General features: G+C 37.5%; 1 protein-coding gene and 1 long non-coding RNA gene across 2 annotated transcripts in view; one reads left to right on the top strand and one right to left on the bottom strand.

The window, feature by feature from the left end:
• The window catches only part of LOC146694019 (uncharacterized), a 31,973-nt gene extending 19,099 nt beyond the window's left edge, over positions 1-12,874 (top strand). Inside the window, exons 24-32 of the mRNA XM_085430085.1 lie at positions 1,358-1,432; positions 2,480-2,608; positions 2,748-2,807; positions 2,894-3,010; positions 11,007-11,158; positions 11,802-11,888; positions 11,965-12,111; positions 12,321-12,518; positions 12,659-12,874. Of these exons, the coding sequence (XP_085286211.1) occupies positions 1,358-1,432; positions 2,480-2,608; positions 2,748-2,807; positions 2,894-3,010; positions 11,007-11,158; positions 11,802-11,888; positions 11,965-12,111; positions 12,321-12,518; positions 12,659-12,775 (1,082 nt within the window). The 3' untranslated portion in view covers positions 12,776-12,874. The remainder of the gene's footprint in view (positions 1-1,357; positions 1,433-2,479; positions 2,609-2,747; positions 2,808-2,893; positions 3,011-11,006; positions 11,159-11,801; positions 11,889-11,964; positions 12,112-12,320; positions 12,519-12,658) is intronic.
• Positions 12,683-15,511, bottom strand: LOC146694018 (uncharacterized). The gene is made up of 2 exons (XR_014914851.1): positions 13,852-15,511; positions 12,683-13,508 (listed from the first exon to the last, which is right to left on the bottom strand). It is a non-coding gene; the product is annotated as an uncharacterized LOC146694018 (long non-coding RNA).
• Positions 15,512-15,793: the final 282 nt, after the last annotated feature.

Raw genomic sequence — 15,793 nt, 5'->3', positions numbered from 1 at the left:
CATAATATATACTACAGATTGCCCTGAAGAAAGCACAGTTTCCAGTTAAATAAAGGCAATTTTTGGCTTTTCTCCATGCCATTGGATGTGCCAGCTTAAGATGTTTGTATATAAAGTCTTTGCATAAAACAGAAAAACCATCCATGCACTCACAAATATATGAGTTAAGTACTGGGCCCCAAAAAAATATAAGGACACAAAAAAGCATACTGCAGAACTCAACTTATCAACTTATTTCCTGTATCTTAGCAGTGCGTGACATTTTGAGCACACCTGCTTTTTCATCATCTTAAATCAGGGATCTTAAATCACCTGTGACTGGTCACATGACCACAACCCAAGACAATCAATCATGACAATCTCCAGAGCTCATGTTTATTTTAACTCCCACATTTTAAAAATGTTCTACAAAACAACAGAGGCCTTTGAGACAGCCTTATTTCTCTGTAGTACGTTGAACTTAACAAGCAATGAAATCAACATTTTATGTTAATAACAATAATAACAAATAATATTTCTGCATTTCAAACACTCAAGGACATTTCCAAGACATAAAAATTGACACCTTTAATAATAACACAGCAAAAGTTAAAAATAAAACAATCGTACCGTGGGACTAGACCAAACTAGATTATATAAAGTACAGTTAGGCCGATGGGGTTCTTTTTTCGACAGTGTAATAGTTTTTGTAATTTTGCCTTGCCAATTTTGAATTGAATAATTATTTTATTACTTTATTATTACTTTTGATTGGAAAACTAAATATTAAATATATTTATATAAAAGTTTTAAATATCAGTTTTTAATACTTGAATACTTGATGAAAGTCTTCTGCTCTGTATTTGCATCTCTTAACGGTAGAATTTGATACTGATACATCTACCTCCTGCTACATATCGCTGTTTGACCTGTTTTTTTAATAACCATGGAAATAATTCTCTCACTTTAGTTGTCTTTTGTTGGGGTTCTGGCCTTTTGGTGTTGCTGAGCTGACCAGTGTGTTCTTTTTTTCTAAATAATGTACCAGATTATTGATTTGGGCACTCTTAAAGTTTTTACTGCCTCTGTGAGAATTTCTTTTGTTTTTTTTAGTTTCTTCTCTAATGCTGGTCCCCTTGCATCATCTGTTTGGAACCGAGAGTTAGGGAATAGCAGGCCTCACATGACCTGGAGTGGGGTGGGGGCAAGCCATGTACAAAAATTGCTTTAATTCTTAAATAACTAAAACTATACTTTTGTTAATCCTGATCCTTTAGTTTAAAAATCCTCTGTGATGGCGTACAGTGGGAAAATTATGAAAGCTGTGTCATAATTCAAAAATGTACAGACTTCTAAAGTTAGATTTTTAATGTTTTAGGTTTGTCAACAAAGCAGGCATATGGTTTGGAGAGTGCATCTAGAGTCTGGACAGCCTCCGTGCCTGTCGTGAAAGGTATGTGCCATATGAGTGTATATGTAGAAATAATGCATATAAGCATACAAATATGTTCAATATGCCAAAAAGCACATTAAAGCATTTAAAGCAGTGAAACAAATGTACCTGCTGGCTAAGTCTCGGAGTAATCTTTGCCCCAAAAGAGAAAACACTAAGATAATAAAATGTGTATTGAGCAAACAACATATTGTGTAGGTCACTTGTCATGGTTTCCCCTTCGATTTTGTATTTATTTTATTTAATTTTTTATTTTAAGCCTATGTATATGGTATGGATGTCATGAGATGCTGTGCAGCAGGTAGGAGTTGGACCAAAACGCAAGACTCGAAACTAAATACATGAAAACAAAACCTAAAACTGGAAACTGAGAACAAGGAACTAGGAACAAAAACAAGAACCAGGACAAGGAGCTAGGGAGAAAGCTTGAAAACACAAGGAACAATGGAGAACACACAGCAATGTGGGAGGGTGTGACAGCAGAGAAAGACAAAAGACTAACCCTAACTGAATACACTGAACAAGGAACTATCAAAACAAAACAGGAAACATGAGACACACACAATAAGACACAGAACAGAACAGAGGGCGCGAGAGACAAACATGGGTCCAGGGTTAGGAACGATACACAACCCCCCCGATGCTTTCATAGCAATACCATACAATGCATGAGGAAAAACAACTAATTAAAACCTAAGGAGTTTTAAAGAAGAGAACAAATAGTCTTAATTCCTGTGACTGTATTTGATTGCTGTGTCCAAATATTAACTTGGGGTATTTCTATGAAGCAAGTTTAGTTTACCAGATCCTTATCAGGCGTCCCTTACCCGAACATCAGCAATGTGTTCACACAAAGGTGAAGTCAACTGAGGGTTTATCAGTAATTTTTGTGGCCTTTTCATCTTCGCTAATAATATTCTTGCTTTTTTAGTCAGGATTTCATTTTTGCTTTCTTTCACACCCTGAGATAATGTGCAAGCAACTTGCATATTAAACCTCTGTAGCGTAAATACATGGTTTAACACGTTTCTTTGTGCGTTCTCAAAGGAATCTCAACCCAGTCTTTCAGGGAGACTGGGAACATTGCTCAATCTCAGGACACCGGGCTACAAGCCAGCTCGGCAGTGACACACAACTCGCAGAGACAAACTGGATCTTCTGGCATTCACTCCCAGGGTGAGACAGAGCACACATACTGATCTCATACTACACAGATCAGAGAATGCTAACAACTTCCTTTTAAAATTTTCAGTCAGAAGGTGAATTAAAAATAGTCACAAAATAATAACAATTATGTTTTAATTTACTCATACAGAGAGCCAGCATATGAAAGAATCCACTCAGTCGACACACATCACTGTTCCCAAAGTTCCAGGTATTTATGATATGATGCCATAATAGGACAGTTTAAATGTTCAAGGGATAAGACATACCAACTGTCATCCATTCTTTGTTTCTTAGAGGAGGAGTGGACAAGGCTGCTGGAGCTCTCTCCTCTGTTCCAGCTGTTGAAGGGTGTGGAGCTGCAGCTAAAGGGTTGGGCCTCCAAGGCAGGGCTTCTTGCAGGAGAGCTAGCGAGTAAGTTGGAAAGATTTGAGTTTTTTGTTTCGATTACAGTCACCAACTGTATGCAGCAGCTCACATTAGGACACTTTTAGATAGCATAATCATTAACTGTAATTTATAGACATTCAAGCATTGAAGAGATGAAAGCTAATCTTTAACTGACCTGATTTTAATCAGAAAGGTAAACTCTATAAATGAAGTTTTTATGCATGTGTGCGTGGCTCAGGTGGTAGCTAGATATTTTTAGATGAATCAACCATCATGTTTGAAGAATAAGATGTGCAGATCATTTGGATCATTGCTGTGCATCTAGCTAGTGTGTCACATATTTTATCTAAAATGTTACAGATAATGTGACTCGGGTAGGTTGATATTAAACAGTTGATAGGATTTCATCAATGCCCACATGTGTTTTAGTTGCTGTTTAATGGAGCCCAGGTGGGAGAGATTTTCTCCATATGTTAGTGTGTTTGGCTTCTAGGACAACACCATTTAATTAAGAAACTGCCATCAGACCTCTTTTGCAGAAACATTGTGACATCAAAATTGATATTGTTATAACTATAAAGAAACTCTAAACAATTTTATTATTCTATAACCTTTTATTTAAGATCATAAAACAAAGCTTGTTGTATTTACATCAAGGTTAGCTAGCTGTTAGCTAACAACAGCTGTGTTTCTGTGGAAAAGCTTGGGTTGTTCTATCAAGTTGATAATCACCTTCATGTAACTGACAGATAACAGAAGTATATCATGGATATCAAACTCGGTTCATAGTGCAGCGCCTAGCTGAGCTTCTTTACTATGGTGCCAGTCAACAGATGGCATTGCATGATAACATCCTAAAGAGGATCTGAGACTTAGAACTGCGAAGTACAGGAGTGCATTACAGGAGGACAGGCAAAGACAAAAGAAGATCACAGACTGTAGTACAATAAGTACATTTAGTGAATAATAACATACATTAGGTAAAATGGATCACAGGACTATACTAGAAGAAGGAAGTGTATTTGCTAATACCAGAAGGGACATGCGCATGGCGATGCTTGACACACACATACCTACATAAAGTCAAGTGCAACCCAAAGTAACCATTGAGGTACAAATGGAGGTTACCACATAAGCACAGCTATGTGCGTTAGTACCAGCTTACAATACTTATTTCTGAAAAGGCAGTATCTCTATCCTAACCACTGTGACAAGCTGCTGATGTGTGTGTTATTGGTTAGGAGGAGGGGTGGTCGGTATGCGCATTTGTAAAAGACACTATAGTACTTATTTCTGAAAACAAATGATCATAAATACTACGTCAAGATCTGTTTGTGTATGTGGGCTTGGAAGAAATATAGCGTGAGAAAAGGCAATGGGTGCGAACTCAAAGAGGCAGGTGTGAAAACATCTGCATACAAGAATAGGTAGCTGCAGGCCCCTCTGTACTGACAACAGGAAATGGCACTGCCACCAAGATCAGACAAGTGGATTTTAAAGAAAGGAGGACAGGAAATGCAAAAAGAGAGATGATGACGACATTACATCACCTATCGGGTTCTGTAAGGACAACTATATGTTTCCAGCATTATGTTATAATAAATATGTGTTTAAGTTTCTAAGTTCATTACTTAAACAGTGTTTTGTGATTGATAATATTGTACTTTCTGCTCGCCTACATTTTTAAGTTTTTGTTACTGGCTGTGTTGCAATTTAGATTATTAATTTTGAATATAAATCAGATAATAAGTCTGTTAGAATCCTCTGGATTTAAACATGCATTTGATTATAATATAATATAATATAATATAATATAATATAATATAATATAATATAATATAATATAATATAATATAATTGGAAATAGGTAGTTCTACACAATGATCATTTTTATATTGTTTTGATGTTCGTTGTATATTCAAGGAATAAATAATATTTAAAACAGTAATTAGTTATATCGGTGGACAGTTATATGAAAAAAGTAAAATTCATTCTTACACTCTGTTTTTGCTGTCATGTGTTTAAAAACTAGCTGCCATGGTTTAGGTTTTAAATGTTGTATCTGAAGAAACCACAACGTTTCAGTAGAATTGTTTGGCTATGATGCACAGCACTGTGTTTGATGAAAACCAAACACAGGTGGTGGGAGTATGATTCGTGCTCATATTGTGCTCAGAAGACTTGGGTTTCTTGCAGTCGCTAAGTCGACCATGAACTCTGTATACTGTGTACTGTTGTTTTCGTTACTCATAAAAGATAAAGTATTACACATGAGCATTGCCAGACCCTACAATATGAACTTCTGCAGGCCACGAATGAATTTCTCTGACCAAATGATTAGAAACAGACTTCATGAGGATGCCCTGAGGGTCCTGTTGTCCCAGTGTTCACAGTCCTGCACCGTGGACCTTGACTGGCATTTGCAATACAATAGCTGAATTGGCAGGGCACCAAGAAAGACCCGGAGCATGAAGACAGACATGAGAGGCCGTAGAGAACGTTATGCTGCTTGTACCCCCACTTGCACCCTAGTCTAAATCCAATACAAGACCTCTGGGAGATTATGTTTCAGTTCGTGTGATGCTATCATGTTGCACCTTAGACTGCCCAGAGGCTTTGTAATGCCGTAGGCCAGATCTGGTAGGAAATAACCCAGGACACCTTATAAGGAGCATGCCCTCATGTTGTCAGCCATGCATACAAACACATGGGGGCCATCCAAACTTATGAGTAGCTTCAATGAAATTTCGACAAAATGGACTCACTTACTGCATCATTTTTCACTCTGACTTTTGTTGTATCAGAATCAGAATCTTTAGTGTTGTTACATCAAGAAAACACGGAACCATGAAACTGAGGTGCAATTCTCTCTTTGAGAAAAAAGAATAAAATTATTGACACTTTCGTCTTTCACAAAAACTGATTTTTCCATTCTGGAGCAAATTCAAGAGAGAAGGGCTGCAATTCTTATGCTGCATTGAGCTGCTACACTTCCACCCACACAATGGCAGCAGACAGCACATAACCACAGCAAGTGGAAGGGTGTTATAAGGAAGACACAGAGGACTGGAAGAGTGGGCTTTGACTTTAAGGCATAGAAAGTATTTTGAATCCTGATGGCAGCTTGATGGAGACAGCCACATGATGACAGACTCGGTTTCAAAATAACCGATGTAACATTTTTTTGAATTATCCTTCTCCATGACCTCTTGTTTGTGTTTCGAGAGAGTAGCGTGGGGGGCAGAGTAGGCTCCTCATGTAGAGAGAATTACCGGCCTTCCACGTGTGCTTCCCCACTTTAAAGAAAAATGTAAAATCTTTCACAATTCAAACTTTGACTCTGTTCACATCTGTCAGCATCAATCAGGACCAGCGAGCACCATCATGCTCCGAGGAAGGCAATCTCTTACATTAAGGCTGGATAGAAACCCCAGGTGCGCCTACATTTAACAACCAGCCTCCTCAACACCGTCTCTAATTTGCAGCTTCAGGCTGACCTGGGTAAACAGCTGAAGTTCCCACAGCACATTGAAAAAATATCCCTCCGACCAGACATGATCATTATTTCTGAGGCCTCAAAACATCTGATCATGCTGGAACTGGGAAGAGGGGATCGAGGAGGCCAACGAGAGGAAACACGCAAAATACCAGGAACTAGTGTAGGAGTACAGGGGAAGGAGCTGGAAGACTTTCTATGAGCCCATAGAAGTGGGTTGCAGGGGTTTTGCAGGGCGATCACTCTGCAAAGTCCTGTGCTGGCTGGATGTGTCTGGGGCAGCCAAGAAGAGGACCATCCAGGCTGTGTGCAAAGCAGCAGAGAAAGCCACAAGGTGGCTGTGGTTTCAGAGGGCTGATCTGTGGGTTGCTAATGGTGCAAGTCGGGGCCTGATCACCGCCGACCTGGTCGCCTGGGTGAGGGTGTATCAAGTTGCGAGACCCGAAACACCTGATGACCCCAGGATACATGAGTGAAAATGCGTGACAGTGCATCCAGGAGGTGTTTCTTGCATAGTGACTGTGTTGACATCTGTCGACTTTAATTCTCTTGATAAATATAAATAGGTGTCTACTGCTGTGAGCTGGTAAGCTTGTTAGAGTAGCCCAGAAATACGGCCAGTTTAGCAGTTAAACTAACCGAGAGAATAAATTTGGACTGGGTATCATTAGGATGTCACTGGGGAACAGATGGAGTGTTTTGCTCTGCTGGCACAGCTTTTGGCCTCTTCTTCTGGCAGTAATAGTCCAAAGAAGACAGACCCATACCCCCACCCTACCCCACACCCCCCTACTCTTAGATGCAGTTATGTACCTTTATTTGATTGGCAGAAAGTGTAACAACAGAGACAGGTTTAGTCAAGAGCACCTCAGACCATGCGCTCAGCTGTTGCACAATCACAGATTCACAATTAAATCATGCTCCATCACAGATGGAAATTTTTTTATTTAAGTCTTTTAAAACTCTATGCCTTGTTGGATCCCCTTTTGCTTCCATAACTCTTTATGAGATAGATTCAGAAAGATGCTGGAAACATTTCTCAGAGATTTTAGTCCATTCATATTCACATGACAACAGCACATATTTGCTGCAGATGTTTGAGCATATCCTTAATATCCTTGCTGCATATCCTTAATCCAACCCAGTTCCAAAGAATTTGAATCCAAATGCAGATAAAAAAACAGCCTTAATTGAACTAAAAAACATGCTTTTAATAATATGGTTGTAGAAAAGTCCATAAACAAAAGTGAAAGTAAATTGTAGGCACACGACACAAACGACTATCAACTCCTTAAAATAGGAACCAACTAAACAGGAAAACACCTAATACAGAGACTTTACCAGAATATAAAGCGAGGAACAGTAAGAAAGTAATGGAGCTCAGAGAGCAAAAAAATCATCAACCAACAAACAAAACTATTAAACTAGTCCTTTTTTTTTCTTTATTTCTATACTTTTGTTTATTTATATTCTTTTGAAAAGCATCCTTCTTGAAAGGTGCTATACAAATGTAAGTTATTATTCTTATTCTTATTCTTATTATCCATCCATTCATTCTCCTCCACTTATCCCTAATAGTGTGTTTGGAGTGCTGGAGCCTATCCCAACTACCATAGGGTTACAGGCAGGGTATCTGAACAGGTTGCCAGTCAACACAACGACGCAGACAGACATTCCACACTCACATTCACGCATATCACAATATCACAATTTAGATCCACCAATGCAATCCACCTAACTGGGGTTTAGCTGGAGTTTGCATGTTCTCCCCATTCTCTCTGGGTACTCTGGCTTCCTCCCCAGCCCAAAGACATGCAGTTAGTGGGATTAGATACTATTATTATTATTGTTACAAAACTTAAAAAATAAAAATGACGGACCAACTGAAAACTCTTCATAGTAATCGTGAGAAAACTCGAAATGAGTCCACAAAACCACTGACCATTACACTCTAACCACAATACAGGAAGCTAGTTGAGAGCTCGCTTTTACGGTGGTACATTTTTCTGGCTGATAACTTATTAGAACAAATGCTAGTTATTTTATTTAAAAAAAAAATACAAAAGATGGATGTTCTTCCAACTGCCAAGTGTATTTTCATATCCTTCCGCACTCCCTTTTCATTAGCACTGCTACTGACCAACCTAAAGAATTCCCAAGGAAAATGCTTTGGTTAATGATAGCTTCCCTTTAAGTCTTAATAGCTCTTAATTTCTGAGTATACTCAGAAATTAAGAGCTAAATCTATCTTTAAAAGTATAAAAATCTATCTTTAAAAGTATACTTTTAAAGATAGAAGTATACTTTTTCTGCTAAGACAATGTTAATTTTAATAACTGTACACTGAGCAGTAAGAGCGATCATGCATCGGCCTCAACTACACACATGCAAACTGTATTTTGCATTGCTGTTGAGAAAATACTGATACGCTCCACACACCGTTAACTGAATACATCATAGCAATACTATAAGATAAGGAAGCATTTACTGATTTTTCCGTTTAGGAACTTCCCTTCCATCCATTTCCTTTTTTTTTTGCTTGCTTGGGACTTTCCACAGCATTGTCCCACATTTTCACACTTGTACCAGTAGTTGATAAAGTAATTCTTATGTTATTAGAATAGTAAAATCCATCTGTAAACCAAGCACGAATGTTTATTCATTGAACAAACACTGATGTCATATACATTCTGGTTGATTTTTTTTCCATTGCTGAAACAACACACATTTTCGCACGACACAAAATGATACACGAAACTGCAGATGTGGTTTTTGGGGTTTAGCAGAAGATTCCAATAACTGACAAGTAACACCTATTGATGTCTTGTGCTAAAAATACAGTCTGCAGCACAATGTATGTGCAGTGTTGAGCTTGAACCAAACCAAAAAAAAAAAGGTATTCTAAATGAGATAAGACAGTTTAAACACATTCAATTATGTTTTAGGCATCAGTTCAGTCCTTGGAAGAAAATGTTTATTTTCTCTCTCAGTCTTCGTGTCTTTTCCCTCCCAGTCTGGTTTCTTGCAGAATGAGTATAGGGAAAGTACCAGCTTGTTCCTTCTTGTCTTCAAACTATAGTTACTAAAATTCTTGTGTTGTATTCAAAGAGAAGGAAAAATTCCTATTGGACCTGTCAGTTCTGACACCCACAGATTTTCAGGACTTCCAACATGGACTTTTACAAACATTACATAGACTAAACCTGGTTGCTGTCAAAGCTTCACTTATTATTTTTATACTACTAACAAAAAGACAAAACCATCACAGTCTACATTAAATTGTGGTGGGCCAAAGCTGTACCATCCATTGTCTGGCAATGGGCTTTTCTTCCCCTCTTTGATTGCCTTGTGAGCATCATACATCTCAGAAGTCTCAACCTTGCTGTTACCTCCTCTTGTCCTGTGTTTCAGCAGAGGAAAAACAAAACAAAACAAACAAACAAAGTAAAAAACCCGGAATTGGGTTCACAAGTCTGAATTCATTTAGGATTTTCTCTAATCAAGAAAGTATGGATCAAGGTTCAAATATATAGATAAACTCACTTAAAACTTTTAATAAGTGATGCTGAAGATTCTACAGTGTGTTTAACTTGACAAGCGTCACATTAGTGATCATGACTGACTTTAACTGTCAGTTATGAACAGTTATGAACAGTATTTAGACAAAAAAAATAACATGTACAAATATACAGTCTTATATTTTAGGGGTTATAATTTCATCTATTCATTTGAACTTACTTTGAGTTGTTCCTTCATCAAAGATTGACTACAAATGATGTGTTTTAAGCACCATACATATTAAACTCAATTCAAAATTATTCTGTTTTCTATTCAAGTATAATGTGATGACTTCAATAAATAAAAATTTGTTTGAATTAAAGTCTGATTGAAAGATCTCGATGGCTCAAAATTTCATTAGCATGTTTTACTGGCAAGTTGCATAAAATCCATGTACATCAGGCAAGATTATTTTGTTATTTTGACAATGTTCATTCAATGTAAAAAAATAAAAAATAAAAAATAAAAATAAAAACCCCAGAAGAAAGACCTCCTGAATCAGAGTTACATTTGAACAGTTTGATTAAATTATCTTCATACATAAAGGTATTTGAGATGTGTTCTTTGATGTGCATGCAGTCTACATTCACAATATGACATATACGGGAAATTTTGCACGTGTGGTTTTGTTGAGGTTAAGCGGAAGATTCCAAGACCTGACAAACAAACAAACGTGCAGATGATCTGCTAACCACTGAATGTGCTTATCGAAATTCACAGATAGAACTAAATTAAACCTAACCAATAAAAAAAAAAAGTTTTCTAATTGACATCAAGAAGTCACACATACAAAACAATATTTTGAGATAGCTTTCAATTTGGGGTTTGGGGTAATGAATTTCTTTTCCTTTCCCTTACCATGTGTCACTTGCAGAATGAATCTGGGGGTAAACACAACCTTGGTTGTTCTTGTTTTCTGACTATATCCACTAAAATGCAATGTACTGTTTTTTGTGTGTTGCCTAGACAGAGGCAAAGGTTTTGTCGATGTCCTCGATGCTCAGTGGCAATGTGAAGGTGAGCTGATTCCTTTGGAGCTGTCAGTCCTGAAGCCCAGAGAGTTTCTTGTCTATCAGCATGGACTGTTCCTGATGCACACTCTGCATAAGCTAAAACTGGTTAGTGTCAAAGCTTCACTCTCACTCTGTTGCGTACTGTGAAACAACTAAAAGCTGTAGTCTTTGGCCCTTTGTTATGTGAAATCATATCTATACCATTTGATATGTCAGGAAAATCACACCGGGATTTCCTTAAAAATCCCACAAATGTTTTCTTGTGGATGAAAGGATTAAAAAAATATTGGTTTAAGGTCAGGGTCACTGGGACCTTATAAAATGTGTGTTTTTGAATATAACTCAACTCAATTCACCAACTGGGTATTAAAAAGAGCATGGTTTGAAGGTGTGCTGGGAAAATGCACCATCTTATCCTCATAATTTTTATCCTATCTATAATACAGGAGAAAAAGCTCAAGGCAGCAGACAGAAGCTGTATCCTACGTGGGCTAGACATTGTGATTTTCCAAATCAGTGACTGTTGTCCAGAAATCTCAACCTTGCTGTTTTGTTTTTTGTTTTTTTTTTCATATCTTTTCCTTTCGCCTAAATATAGCTATTTATCTATTACATGTTCAGTTATTAATTATATACTGGATATATTTGAATCCATGCATACATTTGTCTGAATTTCTTTTTTAATATTAGCATGGCTTGAACTTAAGCTGGAATGTTATAGGAAAATAAAATTGTTCTTTTTTAACAGACTCCAGTCATTTCAATCGAGATAGCATCTAGTCTCCCAAACAACACCTATTTCAACAATGTCTTCAGAAATTCCTTCTTTTATCAGGTAAACTTATAATATATATATTAAATGTTCCAATTAAATCTAGTTTAGAGTGTAAATCTCTGATGTATGTTGACAGGAAGCCGCAGAAACTCTCTTTGTCCGTCGCCAGAGGTTGCTCTCAGTTGGAGGCTTCTCTCTCCTGCTACTCCATTGTCTGTCCCATATCAAAATTAAAGACATGAGCTCTGACTCCAGTTCTGCCTTCCAGAGACTTTTTTTCAAGGTGCAAACACACTAAGTGTGCATGAATTAAATTATTTTTTTTCTTTTTGATATAAAATAGGCCTTTAATGAGCTTTGATTTTGCTTTAAAGCCAAACTTTACATTTCAGGTTACCTATTGTTTGATTCTAGGTTGGATGACTTTTGCTCTATGGCAGTGTTTGTTGTAATTAATTAAACTAATTTAATTTACTTCATGCCATGTCATAGGTACTCCAGGAATGTCTGGGTGAGCTCTTTCAGGCTAGACTGGGTGCCTCTTCATCTGAACAGGATGCCAGTTTGTGTGTTTGGTATCAGAACCAAGATGCTTCAACAAGGAACATGAATGAGACTTGGTGTGGTTCTCATGCTGCCTCACTGCTTCAGAGACTTCACAAACCAAGCAGAGGATTGCTCTCTGAAGATGTAAGTATCTAATCTATTTGTCTGAGAGAGTGAGTGAATGAGTGAGTGAGTGAGTGAGTGAGTGAGTGAGTGAGTGAATGAGTGAGTGAGTGAGGGACTTTGACTGTTTTTTTGTGTCTGATTTTGATTTATACAAACAGGAAATTGAGAAACTTCAGAGGAAGCACAGAGAAACATCTTTATTCTCTCATCTTGAAGAACTTCTGAGAGAGAAGAGTTCTGAAGCCACAGAAAAAGCTGAAGACCAGCCTGGTTGAACATAGTGCATGCGTTTCACATTTTCATGATAATGTTAAATATATAGGAAAATCTCAAATCTATTTAAGAAATAAATACAATAAAGGCTAAATTTACTATGTGTCTGACAAACTGTGCATTTATTATAATGCAGTCTGAAGGAGTTGTACAAACAGAAAAACAAATCTCTGAAATAAGATTATAAACGGTAAATGCAATGAGACCAACAATAACAGTATCGACAATAAAACTTTAAAAAGTTCATATTGTGTTTTATTATGCCAAATTTATGGGGGGCTAAATATTTATTTTTTTCCTTCTCAGTTTTCTTTAAGAGATTACTTGAAAAAAAAAATCTAAGCAAATTAAGCAATAAAAAAAAAAATCAAGTTTATGCACATGAAAATCAAAACTTAATTGAGGCTTCTCATTTGACAACAACTTTTGGCTTGCACCATGAAAGCAAAGAATTGTTTTGCTTTTTACTGGTAACGTAAACGCCACACATAAAGACGTCAGTCCATATCTAGTGGTGAACGTTGAAGAGCGAAAGCAGAGGGCATAAAATGGCTGGAATTGCAGTGCGCCTTCTGGGAAATACCAGAAGCTTCACTTTTGTTCAGTAAATTTGATGGAGACATAAATGATGATAATAATTATTCCACAGATGAGTCCGGCGATGTTCAGCGTCTTGGCTGTTTTTGATGCATCTTCAGCTCTGTCGATGTCTCCGCGTCCATTTGCCGACTCTACCTTTGAAAGACAGCAATCAAAACGATTCAATTTAATTTCAGTTTTCTAGAAGAGAGTTTACTTGAAGTAAAAAAATTAAAGTAAAATTTCTGCTGCTGAGCAATTCAGTTTTACTTTTGGGACACAACTAAAGTAACAGTTGTTTAATCCCAGCAAACCAGACTTTTCTTTTTTAATCGATGCCCCAGTAATATTTTTTTAAAATAAAATGTAAATTATTTTCCCGTCCACTTTCAATATATTTTTATCAGAAAATATATTATGCTGCAGAATACTAAAAATTGGTTTGAATGTGTGCAGGAGTACATATAAAAAAGTTTAGTGTTCAGTATATTTTACCTACCTTGCTAGAATAGATAATAGCTGCAATCCCGAGAGGCAGACAACAGCAAAAAGTATTAAAGATGGACCATCCAAGATAGGATGAAGGAGGAGTTTGGCGTACTTCCATTGTATCCCTCTGTCAACTTCAAGTTGATGAGAACTATGATTCACTGGCAAATGTAAGTGGCAGGTGGGGTTGTGACTCGCATCATTTTATCGGGGAAGGTGCAGGGTGTGGTTTGAGTGAATATTCAGTGTTGACGAATGAACTGTATTATCTTCATCATTGTGATATGAACATATCACAGTGAAGACAGCCCGAAGGATATTTTCCCCCCACATTTAATATGCACACATATGACCCATTACACTGAGCCCTTGATACATCAGATTTATTACAGGGTGTTCCTCAAACCTCGTATAAGCTCTATTTCATAGCACCTGGCTTTGAGTTTACCAAACACGCGTTATGAGTATATTGTTACTTTCTGTCTCTTTCGACTGTTTCTTCATGCGTGTTCTATCGTTATTTAAAGTTTAAAGGCGTGAAATTGGACGGTCTAGTTCTGATTAGCGTCACCGCTGTCTCGGTGGAGTTTAATAAACTCGGCCGTCTGCTTCTTGCTATCTAAAATATAACCAGACACTGGTGTAAATTCTCGACTGTCTCATACTTCTGTTTAATAAGTTTTCTGTTTGACGTTTAGTCAGCTGTGTGAAAACCAAGGAGGAACCCACCCGGGGGATTAATAAAGTTTTATTTTATCTAATCTAATAACTTTAATCTCAGCCAAACCGATTTACTCACGAACAAACAAATCACTGAAAAAAAGCCCAACAATAACATTTTTAGGTTGTCTAAGTGACTTATATATTACGTTTAACCCGAGCAGCGAAACTCCGCGGTGATCTGAAAATGATGTGCCGGGAGTTGTGCCGTTCTCGGCCGCATCAGTAACCCTCGAGCTCCCGGCTAGCTGTCGAGCTGGTGGGTAGCAGACGCCTCTGAAAACGTCGAAGCACTTTTGCAAATATGGGATATCTTGATAAACCGAGCAGATATTTGATGTTTACACAACTACTTTCTCGCCTGAAAATATGTTAAAAGTTTATTTTGTGACCCAGAAAGATTAGTATGAGTAATTTTAAAACTTAGTAGCGGCCGCCATTGCTGGAAACTGGAGTTTGGCTGGGCCGCGCTATGAATTCTGGGATATGGTAGTAATTTGGACAGCCTTCGGCGCGTCGCTGTGACGTAATCGGTCTACAAATGCGGCCTCAGGAGGATGCAGCCCATGAATTTGGACATGTCCAGAGTATAATCGCAGCCTTTGCGGTTAGAAAATTGCACTTGATCATGTCGCGATATTATCGCAAATGCGATATATCGTTCAGCCCTATTGTCATGTCATTGAGAGAATTTAATATTTGAGCAGAGTTCTAGCTCCCATAGATCTCTGAAACATTAGTCAGTGAATTCCAGATACTCCCCATCTTAACTCATTATGTGTATAAAGCACACCTGTCTGCAGAATCAGTTTCTTTCCAGTTTCTCCACCAAAGAACAAAAGTCTTCCCACATGACATTAACCCAAAACATACCAACAAGGTAACAAAGGAGAGGATAAGAAGAAGCTTGGCATTCCTATATGAAATTTGTGGAGTGAGCCGAAGCCTCAAGTTGCTAAGCAACAGCCAGGTTTTGGAGTTTCTGTAAAGAGCAATGGGCCAAAATCCCTACAAGAAACATCTTACTGCTGTGCTTCCCAACAAGGGTTTCTCCACCAAAATACTAAATATTTATTTCACTTAGAAACTGATTTGCATGTCATTAACTTTTACATAATGTGTGTTTCTGGATTTTGGGTTGATATTCTCTGTGCCTTAAAACTTTAGAGCAGGGGTGTCAAACTCAAATACAGAGTGGGCCAAAATTCAAAATGGAACAAAGTTGCAGGCTA

This window comes from Copadichromis virginalis, linkage group LG14 (genome assembly GCF_057382275.1).
Source record: "Copadichromis virginalis isolate Kocher_CV1m ecotype Utaka linkage group LG14, C_Virginalis_male_GT1.1, whole genome shotgun sequence".
Taxonomy (NCBI): domain Eukaryota; kingdom Metazoa; phylum Chordata; class Actinopteri; order Cichliformes; family Cichlidae; genus Copadichromis; species Copadichromis virginalis.
The sequence above is the reverse complement of the archived record's forward strand: the minus strand, read 5'-3'. Positions and strand labels throughout refer to the sequence as shown.